Source organism: Amblyraja radiata, chromosome 25, assembly GCF_010909765.2.
Source record: "Amblyraja radiata isolate CabotCenter1 chromosome 25, sAmbRad1.1.pri, whole genome shotgun sequence".
Lineage (NCBI taxonomy): Eukaryota > Metazoa > Chordata > Chondrichthyes > Rajiformes > Rajidae > Amblyraja > Amblyraja radiata.
The window spans coordinates 27104983-27125119 of NC_045980.1; the positions used below are offsets into that span (position 1 = coordinate 27104983).

At 38.7% G+C, this 20137-nt stretch overlaps 1 protein-coding gene across 7 annotated transcripts in view; it reads right to left on the bottom strand.

The window, feature by feature from the left end:
- Nucleotides 1-20137, bottom strand: part of pxn (paxillin) — a 132014-nt gene that overhangs the window by 5110 nt on the left and 106767 nt on the right. For 3 of the 7 annotated variants that reach the window (XM_033043581.1, XM_033043582.1, XM_033043583.1), the window contains exons 6-15: nt 18880-19081; nt 17647-17794; nt 15676-16656; nt 14477-14740; nt 12868-13476; nt 9722-9871; nt 5032-5214; nt 3498-3671; nt 2222-2303; nt 237-385 (exon numbers count right to left, since the gene is read on the bottom strand). In XM_033043581.1, the coding sequence (XP_032899472.1) occupies nt 237-385; nt 2222-2303; nt 3498-3671; nt 5032-5214; nt 9722-9871; nt 12868-13476; nt 14477-14740; nt 15676-16656; nt 17647-17794; nt 18880-19081 (2942 nt within the window). The remainder of the gene's footprint in view (nt 1-236; nt 386-2221; nt 2304-3497; nt 3672-5031; nt 5215-9721; nt 9872-12867; nt 13477-14476; nt 14741-15675; nt 16657-17646; nt 17795-18879; nt 19082-20137) is intronic. The other 4 variants (XM_033043586.1, XM_033043587.1, XM_033043584.1 and 1 more) reach the window with 3 other exon arrangements.

The following is a 20137-nucleotide window of genomic DNA, read 5'->3' on the forward strand; positions in this document are numbered from 1 at the left end:
TCAAGTGCTGTCGTGGATTTAAACTACTCTGCAGATTCAATAAACCTCCACACTTTAACAGAATGCATCATCATTCCTGCTATCCTATTAAATACTTAATCTCGGTTCTAACACAACATGATGCTCTATTTCATTGAAAATCTAACATATTTATTAACATATAACATTAAGGACTTAATTACTTTAATGTTTAACAACAATTTCTGAAGCAAACACAGATTAATTGCTTCTCTTACCCGGCACACAAAGCACTCTGGGTGCCACAGTGAATTGAGGGCTGAGATATAGTTTTCTAGAATCGCTCGCGCACAGCCACCGCACTTTGGAGCGAACATGTCAAAGTAATCTTTGCGACAGTAGGCTTTCCCGTCTTTTTCATGGAATCCTGCAAAAGAAGTATGTTACTGTAGTGTGTCCACATCAGCCTAACTTACCATAACCTAGCAAAACATTTGGTGAAATTATCATTATTCCTGAAGACACGCCAACATACACCACGTTGAAAATAAAACTAAGAACGATGATAAAAAATATTATTGTTGGCTGGGACTTACAGAACATGCCAGTGTTATAAGCTGCCATTGTTATGTGCAGAGTTGTGCAAATATGATGCAAAATTACTGCAACTACAGAAGATAAATAATTTTAGTTAATAACAACTAGAGTGACAGTGGACAGTGCAGTCATCGGATGCCAAGGTTCACGCTCATCATTAATACAATATTAATGGTGCAGCTTCAACCAATGTACAGAATGATCTTCATTAGGATAGGTATTGTGGTTGTTACGTTTATTTCCAAAGGACTCAAGTGATGCCTAAGAGCAAGAGAAAGTTGCTACAGTACAGTGTAAACTGTGACGAGCTAATTCTGGGACGATTTTTATTAAGGAAGAAACAATTATATCTTCATTAAATGTCACTTGCGAAAATGTTGCATCAGTTAGATTAGATCAAGTAAAATGAATAAATTCCTTTGGTATTTTATTAGCAGCAATATTGTGAAGTGAAAATAATGAGGAAAATCTCCAACCATGTTGTGAAAACAAAAAAAACATACTTCACGTTCATGGAAAAAATAGGCATTCAGGATTCTCTTATTCCACACGTGCTAAGGAATTGTTAAGCACAAGCTGTTTTAAAATTCTCTTAATTTCTACAATGAATAAAAATATAGCAGCGTTGAGGTAAAGAATAAAAAGATCACTCAAAATCTTTGGCTTGAGATTACAGTAAGGAAGGGAAGTCATAAAGTAATGTTTATTAAACAGTCCAACAATGTTATTATAGTCACCCAATGACCCAGGCCTTTTAATCGAGTGCGTCTAAGAAATGAATTGAAAGTTTCAGAACAATTGTCATAATTTCCCTGTCAAGATTGTCTTTAGTGATTGAGGTAGTTGGCATATGTAGTAATGGACAAATGACCTTTTCCTCGGCTTGATTTACTTTATTGTGTATATTGAGCCTGCAGTGGCAACATCTTCTGCACACAGCATCCTGACCTTGTCTCCAATTTACACTAAGCATATTTGAGATTTTGATGACTTAGAAAGTTTTTTTTTCACATTAAAAATAACTGACATAGAATGAGAACAAACAAAAGTTATACATAAAGGTACAAATGCTCACTTGCTGAAACTATACTTCATTCTTTATTCAGCAACTCTTACCTGTTGATGTGCTTGAATAACGTCAATCTCAATGAAAATCAAGAATTTAAACTGACATAATGCTTAATAGTGGGTAATGATTCTATTCAGCTAAATCTACTTAGGACTCATAACACGCAAGATTAAATATCACAACACGGAACAGAAAATAAGGAGATAATATAATAAAGTGATTGAAATACTTGGCCGTAATGAACAAATAACTATATTGTGCATGGCCCACATACAAGTTCAATATATGTTTCATAGTATATGAGCAGTACCTATTTTTTTTTGTTCCAGTCACACAGAACGTAAAAATGCTGAAAATTGACTAATCAAGATGGCCAAACAACTGCAATGATTTAATGGTATTCTTAGTGCAACACTCTTTAACTATTTCCATTGTATTAAAGGCATTACATGCTGCCTGGCTTGGCCATAACAGGATAAGTCAACACTGGAATCTGGAATACATTGCTAAGTAGTAATTTTATTGAACAATTCGAAAACATAAAATCTGGAATGGCCCAACTATATAAAACATCACACAACAGAGAGAGTATCATACCATCTGGCCCAAAGAAAGCACCACACTGAGCACAGAAGAAGTGTTCCGGATGCCATGTTCGATCCAGTGCAGTCACCACTTTCTGCAAGAAAAGGCAAAAATAAAGAAACCATTAGTGAAAAATGAAGCACTGCAGTTCAGAGTTGACCAGGGACACAATACTATCAATGCTGTATCTAGGTAGCCCAAACATAATTCCACAATATTTGTCTTCAACAAATCTTAAAATCTCATTCCCAGTATCTTCAGGTCTTAATTTACCCTACTCAGTAAAGAAATAATCTTAGAAAGAAATATTTCCAGGACGTACAAAGCTTTATTGTACAGTAAACCCCCATTTTAACGGACCCCTTTATAATGGATTTTGGTTGTAACGGATGGACCTGATGATCCATCCCCGGCCGTTTAGAGCCCCTGCTTCCGACGCCACTCTCGATTTGCAAGGTGCACCAGCGAACCCTTCTTGACCCATCGTACGGTTCGGTGACACGGCTGGTGTTGCGGCTCATGTCGTAGCCCCTGGGGACAGCGGTTTCTTCAGGCCGTCGCCACTAACATGACGTGCTCGGTCACTGTGGACCTCTCTCCCCCTCGCCTGCTGCTGCTTCCACTCCCCACTCGACCATCACCGTCTCTTCTTTCTCCCGTTGCTCTGTCCACTCGGCTTCTTCCCCCCCCTCCACCCACCTCCACCGCCACCTCTTCCCCGGGAGCTGCCAACATACTCCACCTTGGAAGCAGCAGCAGGTGAGAGGGTAGGGAGTCTCAGAGTGATCAAACACGTCTTATTGGCAACAGCCTGAAGAAAGCGCTGCTGACCCAGGGGTACACCCAGGGACACAGGACCTAACAGCCCTCTCACCCGAACCTGCTGTAAGTCATCATAAACGGCTTGCTGGTGCAGACCAGCAACATCGGCGCCTAGTTTCAAGGTGAAACAACACAATGTGCTGAAGTAACTAAGCAAACTGAATCAGTCTGAAGAATGGTCCCGAAGTCACCTATCCACATTCTCCAACAATGCAACCTGACCTGCTGAGTTACTCCAGCTTTTTGTGTCCTTTTGTGTATTAACCACCATCTGTAGTAGTTTGTTTATATACCTTACTCGGTTATAACGGACAAAAATTGGCAATCATGGATCCCCCCCCCCCCCCCCACCCCAATGGCCGGTTAGAGTGAGGTTTTACTGTATATACAAGCTTTGTTTATTCTTATCATTTACATAATTAGTAACCTGTTTTTATCCAACACTGCGGACATCAGAGATACTCACATCCAAAATGGGTCCATTACAATAGTAACAACGGGGTGAGAATAGATTGTGATAGTCCTTCTCACAGTATGGCTGTCCATCTCGCTCAAAGAAATTCCGAGAGCCAATCTCTTCTTGACAATGGGTACACACAAAGTGCTCGGGGTGCCAGGTACGACCCATGGCAGTAACAACCTGACAGAAAATAAGAGTCAAGAGTGTTTTATTGTCATCTGTTCTGTAACGGAACAATGAAATTCTTACTTGCAACAGCACAACTGATATGTGTATATCCATTGGAATAAACACTCTTTTAACGTCTTTCCAAGTGAGAAAAGCAACACACAATCCAACTTCATTAAATATTAACTTAATCACACAATAAGCCTTGTTAATCAAGAGATTATCATGTTTCTAGTAATGATACAACCTGTGCTTTGTACAATTGGATGTTTGAGGTATATAACTCAGACAAGTGGGAAGTGTTGCATTTTGGCAAGTTAAACCAGGGGAGAACTTACACAGTATATGGCACGGCACTGGAGAGTGTTGTAGAACAGGGAGACCTAGGATTACAAGTACAAAGTTCCTTGAAAGTAGCAACACAGTAGACAGGGTACTGAAAAAAAGCATTTGCATGCTTGCCTTTCCTTAGTCAGGGCATTGAGTGCAATGGTCGGGATGTCAAATTATATTGGTAAAGCCATACTTGAAATATTGTATGCAGTTCTGGTCATACTGCTATAGGAAGAATGGCATTAAGCTGGAAAGTATGCAGAGAAGATTCACATTGATATGACCAGGACTGGAGGGCTTGAGTTATAAGATAAACTGAATTGGCTAGGGCCTTTTTTCTCTTGCGCATTGGAGGCTGAGGGGTAGCCTTATGGAGATATATGAAATTACGAGGAGCACTGATAAGATGAATAGTCAATCTTTTCTCAGGGTAGGGGAGTCTAAAACTAGAGAACTTAGGTTTAGGGAAAGTGGGGAAAGATTTCTATGAGACTTATGGGGCAACATTTTCACATAGGGAGGTGGTGGGTATATGGCACGTTGTCGAGTTGAAGTGGTTGGATCAGGTACAATTACAATGTTAAAAAGATATTGGACATGTACATGGATAGGAAAGGTTTAGAGCGATTTGGGCCAAACACAGATAGGCAACTTGGTTGTAATGTACAAGTTGGCCTGAAGGACCTATTTGCCTGCTGTATAACTATGACTCCACGTTTTGTTTTCATAAGGAAATGTGAAAAATACAGTACAAACCTTTCTGATGAAAGGAACAGATATCAAGGTGTCAATAATATGTCTTCTTAACAGCAGGGATACGCTGCATTGTATTTGCATCAATACCCATTAAACATGTTAGAAACATTTATTGTCTTTCATACCCTTCTTTCAATAAAAAAGTATTTCACTATACAAATAGTCTTTATTGAACAGTATTGTTCCATGGAAAAAAATTGGCCCATGAAAATCTATAACATCCAACAAAAACGAGTATCTCAGAAAATTAATAAAGATCACTTTTATTCCTGATAGTTCTCACCTGTCCGGCTATAGGTTTCTTGCAAGCAGCACATACTCCTTTTGCTACAGTCGCAACTCCCAATTTATTCAGCCCAACGTGCAATTCATCCAACATATTATCCAGTTGGCTTCCGGCTTTTTGTGGACCTGCTACAGTGGAAGGCCCTCCTTGCTTTCCTTTGGACCCTGACTGGGTCATCATCTATCAATCAACAAAGAGAGTCGGATTAAATACTCCGCAGCTTGCAGTTCTAACACTAAATGGAGCGTACATCGATAATATTCAGAATTATTTTCTCCCTAGGATATTTAAGTTACTGAATTACAATGCCTTGAGATATATTATTTAGCTTATAATAAGTGGGTTTTTTGTAGACAAAAAGATGCAGAGATGCATATCATTCCATGCTGTGATGTCTATGTCATCCTCGAAGCTACTGTCATCCGAGAAGCTATTTAAGCTGTTGCCTGACCACCAACTTTAATTAATAACATATATTCTTTATACTTTGGTAATCTTGAAATAATATTAAACATTCTTAATTTTGAAAATCTAGTTTAACTTGTTAGGAGGTGCTGGTATGCCTACTGTCACAAAAAACCCCACTAATACCCGTAGACATAACAATATCTGCAAAAACCATTTACGACACAAACTATGATTAACATCTTACCTTTCGTTATTTCATTTTTCATTATACATGGTTAACATGCACATACAAATATATGTTGTCATTTTTTCTAACATTTATATAATAACCACATTTGTTACAAACGTATACTTGGGATAGTTATTGTGCGTGCAGCTTTACAGATCCATAAAATATCGTCTGATATTGAATAAAAAAGTGCTACACAATACCATTGCATCATTAGAGACAACCTATCAAGCTATATCTACTAATGAAGTCTCCCTGTCAATGGGACATGAATCAATTATGATGGACCTTTGCCATCTTGGTCTATCGGTTAACTACCCAGCAGTCATAATTAAATAACGATGGACCTATATACATTTGAAATGTCACTGTACAACAGAGATTGCATCCTCTCATAAATAGCTAATCTATTTAGAATGCGTGGGAATGTGAAGTGTGTGTCTTCTTCCCATCAAATTCTACTGCAACCCCTATCTCGTGATTGCATTGGAATGAATGACCTGAAAGCTGGTGTGAATATTCAATTAATGGCAGCGAAAGGAATACCAAAGCAGTATTTATTTTCACACACCTGCAGGAGACAATTTAATATATATTGTTTCACTCATGTTAGTGAATTGTTAGCAAGTTCTCTAAATAGCAGATAGGCCCTCTGGCTGTGAAATGGCGTTACAGCAGAGAAGCGCCACAATTAATTTGTCAAACACTAAACACAACCAAAAGAGAATGTTGCAAATATTGATGACAAACGCAGCAGATTTTACAAAACTTAGAACAGAAAAGTCACAAGAGTTCCAATTAAAAAAAATACATGCATCAAAAATAGACAAATGTTGTGGTTGTGGATGACAATGACCGAATGAGTATTTGGACACCGTATTGATGTAAAATGCCAGATAAATAAATAAATAAAGGAGATACTTGTACCTTTCTAGTTTAGTAAATGATAACTTCAGTTGTTCAAGTTTTAAACTACTAAAAAATAGTTGTTGGTGCATTATTTTTAATGGTACCAATCATTATAGGCCAGTGAGTCTCACATCACAGTTGCAAAGCCATTGAAGAGGATGCTTTGAGATAGGATTTATTCACACTTGGAAGAGAATGGGATAGTTAGGAACAGTCAGCAAAACTTTATCTGGATCAGATCATGTCTGAGAAACTTGATGAATTTTTTGAGCAGGTAAACAAAGTTAATAATGGATCATATTCTCTACATGTATTTCAGTACATGTAATTCAGTCAAGCATTTGACAGAGGTCCCTCATGGTAGACTGATCCAGATGACGTTGGTTTTGATTCAGTGCTGGCGTAGTCATAGAAAATAGAGGGTGCGGCACGGCAGGTACTTTAAAACTTTGACCGCCGGCCTGCGGCCTTCACCAGCCTGAAGCCGCGGTCTCTGGTTGGGAAGAGCCGATCCTGGACTCACCTTGACTTTGACTTTGTCCCTTACCATCTGGACGCCCGCAGCAACGGCTGTGGAGGGTGGTGGTCCCGACCACGGGGGAAAATGGAGGAGGACTGGCCAAGCTCTGTGCCTTCCACCACAGTGATGAATGCTGTGGATGTTTGTGTAAAATTTTTATTGTGGTTGTGTTCTTTATTATTGTACTGCTGCTGGCAACCCAAATACCACCGACCTTGGTTGTGTGGCAATTAAATTATATCAATTATCAATTAGTGGTGGAAAGAGATAGAAATTATTTTGGTTAGGTGCATTTGAAATATTGTGTGCAGTTCTGGATGTCCCATTGCAGATAGGATGTGGAGGCTTAATCGAGGGTGCAGAAGAGGTTCAGCAGAATGCTGTCTGGATTGATATTAGCTATAAAGAGAAGATAGATTTCTCTGGAGGGACAAAAACCGAGAGGAGACTTCACAGAAGCTTATAAATTAACGAGGGGTTTAGCTGGGGTAGACAGTCAGAATCTTTTTTATCCAGGGTAGAATATCAAATACTAAAGGGCATATACTTGTCAGAGGGAGAAATTTAAAGGATGTTTTTGTGCAGAATGTTATTTTTTGTTTTACACAGAAAGTGGCAGGTGCCAGGAATGCCCTGCCAGGATTGGTGATGGAAGTAGCTAGAAGTGACATTTAAGAAGTTTTTAGGCATGAATGTGCAGGGAAAGGAGTGATATAGATCATGTGCAGGCATAAGGGATTACTTAATTTGACATCACATTCGGCAGAGACATCATGGACTGGGGGACATGTTCCCATGCTGTTCTAGGTTCAAGTAATTGACCCGAGGAGAGGGTGAATCTTGGAAACCAATAAAAGAAAAATTGCCACAACATAAATTAAGAGGAAGAAAACGAAGTGGCAAGAACTACAAAAACAGATTGTAAGAGCTTCAACATAAAAAATAAGAGAATGGCAAAGTCAAATTGATTGGTTAGGGAAATTAATAATGGGGAATAAGGAAATGGCTGAGATTTAAACAAATCTTGGGTCTGCCTTCACAGTGGGAGACATCAAAATCATACTATTAATCATACGTAGTCAAAGACAAAAGGGAGTTATGAACTTAAATTAATTCACATCAGCAAAGATAAGAAGCAATGATGAAGCACTAAAGCCTGACAAATCCTCTGGACCTGATGCGTTCTCTGGACACTGCTTCAAAACAAAAAAGAACTGTAGAAATTATGGACACACTGATTGTAATCTTCCAATATTCCAAGCATTCTGAAAAGATTACAGCAGAGGGATAACAACAAATGTAACAATGCTATTCATGAGTGGGAGAGATAAAATATGGAACTAGATGCTAGTTAATTAAAACCAGTTGATGAGCAAATACTGGAATCTATCTTTTAAGTAGTAATAACAAAGTACTTCTAAAAGCACATGTTTTTATGAAGGATAAATAATATTTTATATATTCATTCAATTTATTTGAGAATGTAACCAGCAGGATAAATAAAGAGCAATCAGTGAATGCCCTTTAGTTGAGTTTCCAATGGGTATTCATGGTATCATTTACAAGATTATATGGGGCTTGCAGGATTCAGGGTAAAGTTAGGGAGGGTATCTTCAAGCTTGCGAGCTTTGGATAGTTATGAAGCCTCGGGAATCACCCGCCAGAGCTATATCTTAAATAAACAATTGGAATTTTTCACTTTGAGGAATTACCCAGTTTTCAAAAGGAATATAGATAGGCAAGTGACCAGGCAGAATAATGGCAAATGGAGTGAACATGTGCCCGTGTGAAGTAACGCACTTTGGTAATATGAATGAAAAAGTATGGTATTATTTAAGTGTGCAAGCTTATTAAATGTTGGTGTTCAGAGAAATCTGGGGTTATTTTGCTTGCTAGAAGAATAAGCAGCGATTTCATAAAACAAATGATTCTGAGGAAACTATTTAGGATAGGAATTGTGGGGATGTTCTCATGGTGAGGGTACTTCAGAACCAATTTGTGCAACCTCAGAGTTACGGTGTTGATTCTCAAAGGGCTGCACATCTTTGTAATTCTCTGCTCTAGAGAGTTGTGGATGCCAAATTATTATGTACATTCAAGGGGTAAAAATATTTCTGGTCTACTGGGAGAATTGAATATTGAGAGAATGGGACAGCAAAGTGGAATTGAGGGTAAAGGTCAGATGCTGACCTCATTAAATGGTGGAGTAGGTTTGACAGGCTGCCTTGGTTTACTCCTGCTTTCTTTGTTTTGCTTCATTTTGTTAGAAATAAATTAAGAAACTATTATATAATAGAAAAATTCAAGCTATCCTACTGCAACCAAACAAAATACTTGTAATGAGATTACTGCAGGGCAAAATAATAAAAACTTAATTGTGATTCATTTACTTGACATCCAAATATCGAACCCAATTTTTTTTCTCCTAAAATCACACAGTATTAACAATTGAGAACAAAGAAAATTGACAGATTATTACACCACACTTATGTAATTACTGTTATTATCAGTCTATTACATAAAAAAGGCAATCGTAGAGAACATATGAAATATTAAACTATGTGGATAACAGCTTTCATTTACTGTTTCAATTTGAAAGATTGGTTCATTCATATACACACATTTGCTTTTAGTTTTTGTTGTTGTCCATAAAATGAAGGAGGGAGTGGGCACGGCAGTGGGGGAAGGGCAAATGGATCTACCAGTCCCAGATGATCGCCTTTATGCAATGAGGAACCCAGCAGTTTGGTAGCACGACCTGGGCTGATTGGCTAAAAATAATTCAACAGGAGAGACAAATGTAATAAACAGAATGAAAAAAAGTTTGAGAAAAGTATAGAAACAGGTAGAGTAAAAAAAAAATCAAACATGCAAAACATATTGAAGGGAACAGGAGCACATCTATAATACAAGGAATGTGTAAGAAGGAACTGCAGATGCTGGTTTAAACTGAAGATAGATACAAAAAACTGGAGTAACAGGCAGCATATCTGGAGAGAAGGAATGTGTGACGTTTCGGGTCGAGACTATCTACAATACAAGGAAATTGTATAACATACTCCCATGTAGCTCCGAATTAACTGAAAATTAGTTTTTATATGTTACCCAAGATTGTCAAAGTAAAGGTAATTAGTTCTTTGGTGGTAGTATTTAACATTTCCAATTGCAGTTAGTGACAAAGTTCTGCCCTAACATTTTTAAAAACGGCATTCTCTTTGCTTGGGCTTACGACGGATAAATTAACGAGCATCCCACACCGGTTAACATTCAGCACATTTTAATGATAAATCCTTTGGTTGAACAGACATGTCATTAGCACTCGTGGGCTATATGTCCAACCACCAGCTGTACAGTCACGTGACCTCACTGAAATGGAACTTAAGACCGAGTTTGTTCCATGCTGATGACTTTGCCAGTTCGGTACTTAAAACACACAAATTTGATTCACAGAGAATTAAATACCAAGCAGTGTACATAATTCAACATGGTTCATTCTTACTGTGGCTGGAATCAGAAAGAAACAAACCCCACAATATAATGATCAAATTCTCATCTTCTTGTTAGGTTTTGTACATCCTACTTCTCCTACTCAGCTACCACCATCTTTCCCAACTTTAATCTTCTAACCTCTGCTCATTTGAAATTTGTCATTCACACAGGTTGCTACTCATTCCATTCCTAATCATTCCCTTTCCCCCAATAATATTCAAAAGCTTTCAACTAATTTGATGCAACCAATATGATACTTCAAAGTTAACATTAATTTACCTTTAAATCTTTTACGGATTTTTTGCTGTTGGTAAAAAAATTACCATAGCTTCTGAAGTAGTACACATTTAATTTCTGGCTGATCTCAAATCAACCTACAAGAAAAGCAATATAATTTTCTCAATATCTTTCAATAATTCAAGTATAATATATAAATACAAAACAAAACCCAAAATAACAACTTCATGCATCGGATAAAACTGTAAAAAATCTGCATCCAATACTTGCTGCTCTTAGGAATTTGATCACCTCTTTCCCTCTGCCCTTCAGAATTATTTAATCAATGAGTGGTCTCCCAGACTATTACCTAGATGTACCAAATTATCATGTAATGACTTAGACACAAAATGCTGGAATAACTCAGCGGGACAGGCAGCATCTCTGGAAAGAAAGAATGGGTGATTTCGGGTCGCGCCCTTTTTTAGGCTGGAGCGACTGAAGATTGGTCTCGACCAGAAACGTCACCCATTTCTTCTCTCCAGAGATGCTGCCTGTCCTGCTGAGTTACTCCAGCATTTCTGTCTATCTTCAATTTAAACCAGCAACTGCAGGTCTTTCCTGCACATGTAATTACTTATTTTTGATACTTATTTGATTGTGTAGGTAGTTATGATATAGTAACTCAAAACAAATCAGTAACCATTGTAATCTTCATTCCAAGCAACATCTGCATTGCATCTTTTTGCAGATAAATCTGCAAGGGCATTCTATGGCATATACAGGCTTCCAAAACTTGAAGCACGTTCCATTTCAAGTTCATTTTTAATATTAAATAGGAAAGATTATGGTTTTCAAGCAATAAACAGAATGAATGAAGAAAGATTTGAGACTGCGAATGGTCCATTCTATTGATCGCCAGGTCCACATCCAAGAAATTAAGTTCTGTACTGTACAAGGTCCACTTCCAAGAAATTAAGTAATAGTACAGCTATTACTGTACTAATCGCTGACTCTAGTTTGACAACTGAAGCAGCATGCAGAGAACAATGAGTACCTGACTTCTTGAAAGACGGATAAGCACCGCACATACCTCAAGAGAAAATGGAAATTGCAACAAACGCGCAACTTCTGTGTACAAACAGACATATGATCTTTTAAGAAGAAAACTATGCGCCCATTTACAGAAATCTACAGTATTAAATATCAACATGCAGCAGTTAAATTGTGAGGAAAGTACTTGATAAAACAAATAGCTTGATAATGTAATTTTAAATCAAACAAAATAATACTAAGTGTACCCTACTAAGTGTATTTAATGCATTTAACAATTTTTTAATGTAATTGTTCCATGCACAAAATCATTAATTTCAGATGCTGGGTACTTTTTTCCTCAGGAATGGCAAACATAAAAATGTGTTATTAAAAAATGATTATATTGATCCTTATATCTGATAACTACCAGCAGCTGTGCCTTTACTAACTGACACTTGTAGTTAAAGATTATTAGAGCCAATATGTACCTTCATGTAACATCTTAAATGAATACCTAGTGAAATAACTTCAAAGTTGACTAACATTTGAATCTAATATATAGATGTAAATCAGAAACTCAAGAATCAGCCTGGGCCTCTCATTGTTGCGAGTATATTACTATGTAATACGATGCAATTTATTGGGCAATCAAGGAATCCAACTCAAGCAAATTCTATTCTGACCTTCAAAAATATATATAACTATATTCTTTATTGGCATATTTAGACTGAAAGCAGCCAGCTCCCTTTTACACATAAGCAATATGTAAATTTCCTGCCAACAAGTGAACATCAAAATAGGTCAATAGTTTCATGCTGCAATTATAGTTAAACATAGAGAAATGTCCTTCTGCAACAATTTTACATGTCAGGATACTTACAAGTATTTTCTTATTAAAAAAGATTATGCAGTTCCAAACTGCACAAAGTACACAAAGGATATGAAAGTGAAGATGAAACTTCAGGATTATTTTATAAATGAAATAGATTTCAAAAATTATAAATATTAAAGATAGAATACTCCATGCCTGTGATCGAACAAGTTGAGTGCCTTCATCACAGACTTCACCATCGGTTTGACAAGCTATTGACATCATGACTCTGGGAGATGCAGATAGAGATGGCAGAGGTACGACAGGTAGAGAGGAGGAACGTGGATGGTGTTCTCGGAGCGAAGTGTATTCTAATGGGGTCACAGGGGCAAGAACTGCTGTTGGAAGGACGGGCAGTTTTTCATTTTTATCAGATGAAATATTCCACCGAGGTGCAGAATGAGATCCTAGGCGAATGGAAGATAATGGGGAGGAAGCAGTTGATGAGGAGGGCAGAAGTAGAGGTGGTGGGGAAGGTAGAGAGGGAGGAGGGAGGGAAGGCTCAGGGAGAGGCGGCAGAGAAGGCTTAGAGAGAGGGGCTGGGGAAGGTCCGGGGAGAGGAGGTGGGAAAGGCACAGGAAGGGGAGGTGGAGAAGGTACAGCAAGTGAGGGTGGGAAACGCTCAGGTGGAGGTGGTGTGAGCGTGACTTCTATCAGTCCATTTTTTTTTTGTTCATGGCACTGTTTTATAGGGGGAGAGGGTGAAGGAGGACAGGGTGATGGAGTAGAACCCTTTGAAGAAGGAGGTTCTGGAGTGATTATTATCTGGAGAGAAACATACAGCAGCTTTAGTTTTAAGAAGCTAACATATTTAAGGGATTTTAAAAAATTTATACAGGCCAAAGTGCATCATGCTTTAAGCTTTTGGGCAAACGGTTTGATGGGGGGGGGGGGGGGGAATCATAGCTCAGCAACACTCAAGGAATGTGCAATGTACAATCAGAGAAATCTTAAAGCTTACTGCAATCTTCAAACACAAGTTATAATTGATAGCGCAAGGGCAGTCAGTTCTTACGGACCATTTAGCTGCGTCATTTGCAAACAAAGGTTAGTTTTAGCTTTCCAGCCAATGGCAAAACCTTGGCATGTCATAGATTGACAGAACAAAACGTAAAATCTAATTATTGCTATGGAAAATGATGGATGCATAATCACCAATTTAATGCCACATATATCCAATATGTGGACATTAGCTGCAAACAATTACGCAGAGCTAATGTCTCCAAAATAACAAAATAATTGAGATATGCATGCAGACCACGCAACAATACAAATAAACTGGACAACCTTTAAGCAAACCCACAAAATATCACAAAGTGTCACAATCCCCTAAAAACATGCTCCAAAACTTGTTATGCACTATTGCAAAATGAGAAACTTAAACTCGTGAGAGCAATGAGTAGCACATAGTGACGAGAAACATCTGCAATTCGCCCCAACTGCAGTCTACATACATCCATGGGTGAGCACAACTACACAATCCAAGTGTAGCTACAAAGACACAGCACGATTACCATCAAATCAAGCACAACATTCTCTACTTTCTATCTTTCTGAAGCAAATAATCACATAGTAGCCATTATCTCAGCTCAATTGCAATGGGCTCATTCCTGTTCAAGCTAGAGCATTGCCAACTGAACCTAAAGATCAGATTCATAAAAAAGTGTTAAACAATCCATGCCGTAGTTATTAAGATAGGTTTTCTTTTTGCATCAAATCTTCATGCAATTCTTTGTAACAACAGTTCATGCTTTCCCCTAGCTACCTTCTCAACAATATGACCTCCTTCCTGATGTTTCCTGACAGGCATTGAGGTGATGATCAACCCCTCTGTCAGCCAGTCATCTACTTTTTTATTCTTTGGCTCCTTCTTCTCAATTCCTAGCTTGCTGTGCAGCTCTTCAATAAGTCTATCTTGTGACACGTTTTTGTTAAATATGACAGGTCCAAACGTTCGGCGTGGTAGGTCCTCACGGTACATCGGGTGCACGTTCATAGAATGCTTTGTCCTCTTAATAAGAGATTTCATCTGCACCACAGGGAAGATTGCATAGTGAAACCACAGATCTGAGAGCAAACAAGAAGCACTTACACCGATACACCTTTCACATGCAGTAATTTCACTCAACAAATCAGTTATCATGCAGTCTCAAGTTAAATTGGAAAATTTCCATGTACGATGCTGTACAAGTGTCACAAAAAGGTGCACATTTTTTTGTGTTAATGCACATAAACGTGAGGCAGCTATGAAGGTATTAAGGCCCAGGCAAAAAGGCTCTTATGGTGTAACTCTTCCAATTCTCTTAATATAATGACAACCCTTCTAATCAAGAAAGGTCTGAAGAAGTTCCTGACCCAAAACGCCGTCTGTCCATTCCCTCCGTAGGTGCTGCCTGACCCACTGAACTCCTCCAGCACTTTGTGTTTTACCCTTCTAATCAAATCCTGTTAAAGGCTAGGATGTTATCCACAACATACTGGCTTGGAAACAAATCCAAAAGATGCAATTTGAGTGGAGCCAATGGCATATCAAAGTGATCTCTGGCATGATGTCAATGGGCCTCCTGAGGTCAGATCTTGTGCATTATACAAGGTTTATTATTTGCCTGCTTCCCATAAAGTGCATAATTACAGTCAAATGGTGCCAAATAATTTAACTTGCACTGAGAAATGCTTTTTCCGCCTTTTGAACCATATGTCCTGGTGCCAAGAATATATAAAAGTGTCAGTGTCAAGAGACTTTGCGTTATTAATGAGATTAGAAAGTACTGCAATCACTTCAGTGTTCATCACACCGCAACTTCCACAAAATATCTACCAATAATGCCATTAAAATGGGTATTGTTAGATGTATGAAGCTGGCAACAGTATTTTAAACGTAGTATTTATTGCTCTCCTGACCATGCAAAGGTGTTCATGCAGCAAATCTCTACAAAACATTCAACATTCAAGCTTTCTGCCTGCCTGACGAGAGGCAGAAATCCGTTCCACTGTGAGTATTTGAACTGGAGGCAGATCAAACTTCTCTTCTTCTGCTTTCTCGTTTGTTTGATGATACTTGTAACAACTGTTCACTTTATTTTGTTCCACTGCCATTTCCCTGCCTTGTTCTTGCTGCTGCTGTGTTGTTAGTTGCGCTGCTTTTTCATGCATCTTCTTCGGACTAGATAATTCTGTTGAATTTTCTCCCCGAGGCTTGGCTGCTTGTTTAATATTCTGTTTCTCATTTGTTTCCAATTGCAAGGAGGAAAGCTCTGTCGTAGGAAAACACACTGATGGTTTCTCCACAGATGCCACTTTCGATTCAAGGACATGTTGCTTGGTGTCCAGGTGCTCAACTAGCTCAGCCTCAGGGTAAAAGGACAGCAGCTTATCTAAGGCTTCATTGATCCCAGAAAAGTCTGTAATCAGGGATTTATCAACATCCTCCAATTCACGACTTGAGGTCAGTGTGGATTTAGAATCTTTTTTTGCGGTATTTAAAGCATTTGACAGCATTTCACTGTCAATAGATTCTTTTTTATTTCCAGTTTTCTGCACGTCCCTGTGCATGGTGAAATATGGCTCTGGAGATTTAAAATAGGGTGACATTCCTGCCAGAGGAACATTGGTGTCTAGTTTTGAATTTACATTGACAGATGGATGCACCACTGGATGGTGAAGTGATGAATTTGCAAGGTTAGATAATGCAGATAGATATGGTTGTGCTGTACCAGGCTCTTCGTCAATGTGCAGCAGTTCCAGAGGACTGGGGGTTCTTGGTAGTGGAGAGGGCAAGCCTGTACCTTTAGGAATAATCTGGGAATTGTAAGGCACAGATAAGAGCATCTGAGATGTTGGTGGAGATATGGGAGATTGGGTAAAAACAGACACTAGCAGAGTATTTGGAGTAGATGTTTTCTGCTTTTCATCTGATTCAAAACTTATAGGACTTATAGTACCAGCCTAAATTGAGGAAGGGAAAGTGACAGAAAGAATAGAAAAAATGATAAAAACAAATAAGGTAGGAAATAAATAAAGATTTATATTATTTATTTCAGTTTCATACCAATGCCATTTATCTTATTATTCAATATCCTTGCCTTGCCTGACCAACAACCAAATTTCTCTAATATTCATCATCCATCCTGCACAGGATTCTCAGCTACTCTCACGTATTCATTCCTCCAACACCCAACGCTATCCCATTCCATCCAAACTGGCAATAACATGTGGTTAATCAATATCTCATACATGATCACTGTATGTCTGTTTTCCCCACAGCTCACATCCCATGCTACAACACACAACTCCAATGTCACAAGTATATTTATCTCACCTCAAGTTTACACCTCTTGATATGCATTTTCCATCCAATCTGTATTTGCATTATTGGTATCCCTCTATACTATTTGCTCACCTGTGTTACCCCCGTTATCTAAAAAAGTGATCTGTACAAAAAGTACAGCACAATTTCCCATACAAATACTTTTAATAGTTCATCTGATTTCAAGCCAGATAGTAATCTTGAAAAGCACTGATATAAAGATAGTAACCAAAACCCAATACATTGACTACTTTTCCAATGCGAACTCCAGATATAACACAATGAGTAATTGTATGAAGCTTCTGCTTCCAACATATTCTCTTCATAGCAAGGTAAAATATTCCTGACTATTTTCCAACAGGGAGATCTAGATGGTGCATTTTTCGTATGGTATTTTAGTAACACTTTGCTTCAGTAAATAACCACACAAGACTAATTTCAGATATTTTCTCCAAGATTATTTTCCTGACCACTTTTCCATTTCTTTGACAAGAAGCATTTCCTGCTTGTTACACCACCTTAGCAGCATAGATAAATTCACAGGAGTGGCCAATGAGGCAAATGCTTTCATCGGGCTCGTGATTTCAATTAATGGGCTCAGAAAAAGGCAAAAATCTGATTGCACTCACATTGCCGTGAACCTTGAACTCAGAGAGTGATTCCATTAATTCATCAAGTTCACGAGTTGCTGAGGATGCAGATATGCGCGCCTGTTGTTGGTTTGGAGTACTGCGCTGAGAGGTAAGCCCACACACTGGAGACGCAGCAGATGCAGGACTGAAAAGGAGACCAAACTGGTCAGCATTACACAGGACTGCAACAAACCACAAAACACTCGAAACAGAGTTCAATGCCCACAATCAAATTTAGAATGTAACTACTTTAAAATTAAAGTTCACAAACAAGTCCTGTAGCGCTGATACATTTCAAGTCATAACAGTGCGAGATTTACCCATACATTTGCTCCTGAGGCAAGTTGTAATGAGGATATCATAACTTTTCAATGAGATATGGTTATAGCGGACCCAGTTGGTGGACCCAGTTCTTTGTGGTGGACCCAGTTCTTTGTTTCACGCAGTGACCACTAGGTGGATGGAGCGATCCTTGGTTTAGTATAGTTGTAGAGATACAGGTGCTGTACATTGATGCTCCTCTGTTTCTTCTACTGTCCTTATTACTGTACTAATAAAAGCATTTTGAATACTTTGGAGAATTATACATTTCAATAGTGTTTTGTGATCTATTTTAGCTTAGAGATACAGAATGGAAACACTGAGTCAACGGCGACCAGCAATCACCCCGTATATTAACTCTATCCTACACACTAGGAACAATTCAGTGTGTATTATAGAACTACAGCAGTGGTTCTAGCAGTGATCTCCAATGCACTAGTTCTATGCTACACACCCGGGTGTGTAGGTTAAAACTACCACTGTGTGTAGGTTAGAACTACAACAGTGCTTCTATCTTTCCTCCCACATTTTGAACACAAAGACATTTGAACAGCATGGTTTTCCCCCGAATGTTGGGCCATGCCCCCATCCCACTACAAAAATGCGCAGACCTGCAGCCCAATTGGCCTCTGAGAACCGTCAGCAGAGCCGCCCCCCACAGCACCAGAGACTCGGGCCCGAAAGTGCACACACACTATCATCAAATACCGCATATCTGAAAAATCATATGCAATCCCATTGATTGCAGTTATTGGCCAGAAGGAAAATTACAGAATGACAAGCAAAGCTATGTACGTGGCAAATTATTATTTTTCAGCATTAGAGAACAGTCCTGATTCTGCTGACTACTGACGTGCTGACTACTGACACCACATGCAAGAATTGATTAAAATAGCAACACGTGCATACCTTGGACTGGGAACTGAGCTCTCCAGTTCATCTAATAAGCTTTCCACACTTGGCCGTACATCGTCAATTCCTCGGCCTCCATTTCTTTTCGGTTTTTCTTTCGTTGGGGGAGGCACTTTTTTCCCCATCTGAGTTCCATTTTCTTGACCTGTGTACTGGGAGCCACTGCCAGGAGCAGAATGGGGGCTGCGGTTGGACTCATCTGAGGAAGGACAGCAGTGAGGTTCGTCACAAAAAAAAGTTTGAATACTTTACATTTTTGAATCAAAATTTACCAATGCTCCGTTAATCATAATTCAGTTATTCCCCTTGGAGTTCTTGCTTATTTGTCATGTAACACAGGAACTTGCAGATGGAGCAGGTCGCTTATCAAATGGTACATTGGACTTAATGCAGGGGGTTTGGAATTCAGAAATTGGAAGATTTTGTTGCAATTATATAGAATTTCAGAATTCTATCCACAGTGTTGGCCCCTTACAAACGAAATGCTGCAATGGGATTAGAGGCAATTCAAAAGAAATCACCAGGTAATTCCTGGGGTGAAGGGATTTCCATCAACAAACATGTTGGGCTTGTATTCTTCGGAGTTTAGAAGAATGAGAAGTGATGTTATTAAAACATATAACATCCTAAGGAGTGTGGCAAGGTAGATGTTAAAATGTTTTCAGTAATGGATTAATTTTAAACAAAGAATATAATTTCAAGTCAAGCGGCCAGCAAGGGAAAAATATCGAGTGCAATTTTCTATTAAGATTGACTATAGATAAGCTCCTGGTCTAGTATCCAGATCCAAAGCCATGAGCTCAAATCCCACCATACACCTGGGGAAAAAATAGATAATTAATCAATATTAAAAAGCTTGTAATGATGGCCAACGGACACCAGATTGCTGTATGCCCCACAGAGACATCTCCTGCCCTGGCCTAATCTCATCTACATGTCACTCCAGACCAACAAAGATGCTTGACTCTTAATTGCCCTCTGCAGTGGTCCAGCAAGCCTCTTGGCTCCAGCATGAGCTTGAAACACTGATTCAACCAACGACACCCACATAGTGGAAGGGAATATATATATTTTTTTTTAAACTCCCAAATGCAGAGCAGGACACTGGTGGAAAAAAACTAGTTTTCTGATGCAGTGTGTAAAAGTGTAGATCCTCATCAACTCAGTTACTCACATGTCAACTTCTGCTCTGTTTGAGAGGAAATTTCAATCTGAAGCAAGACATTTCCTTTTTGATAGCTTTTATGTTTCATTC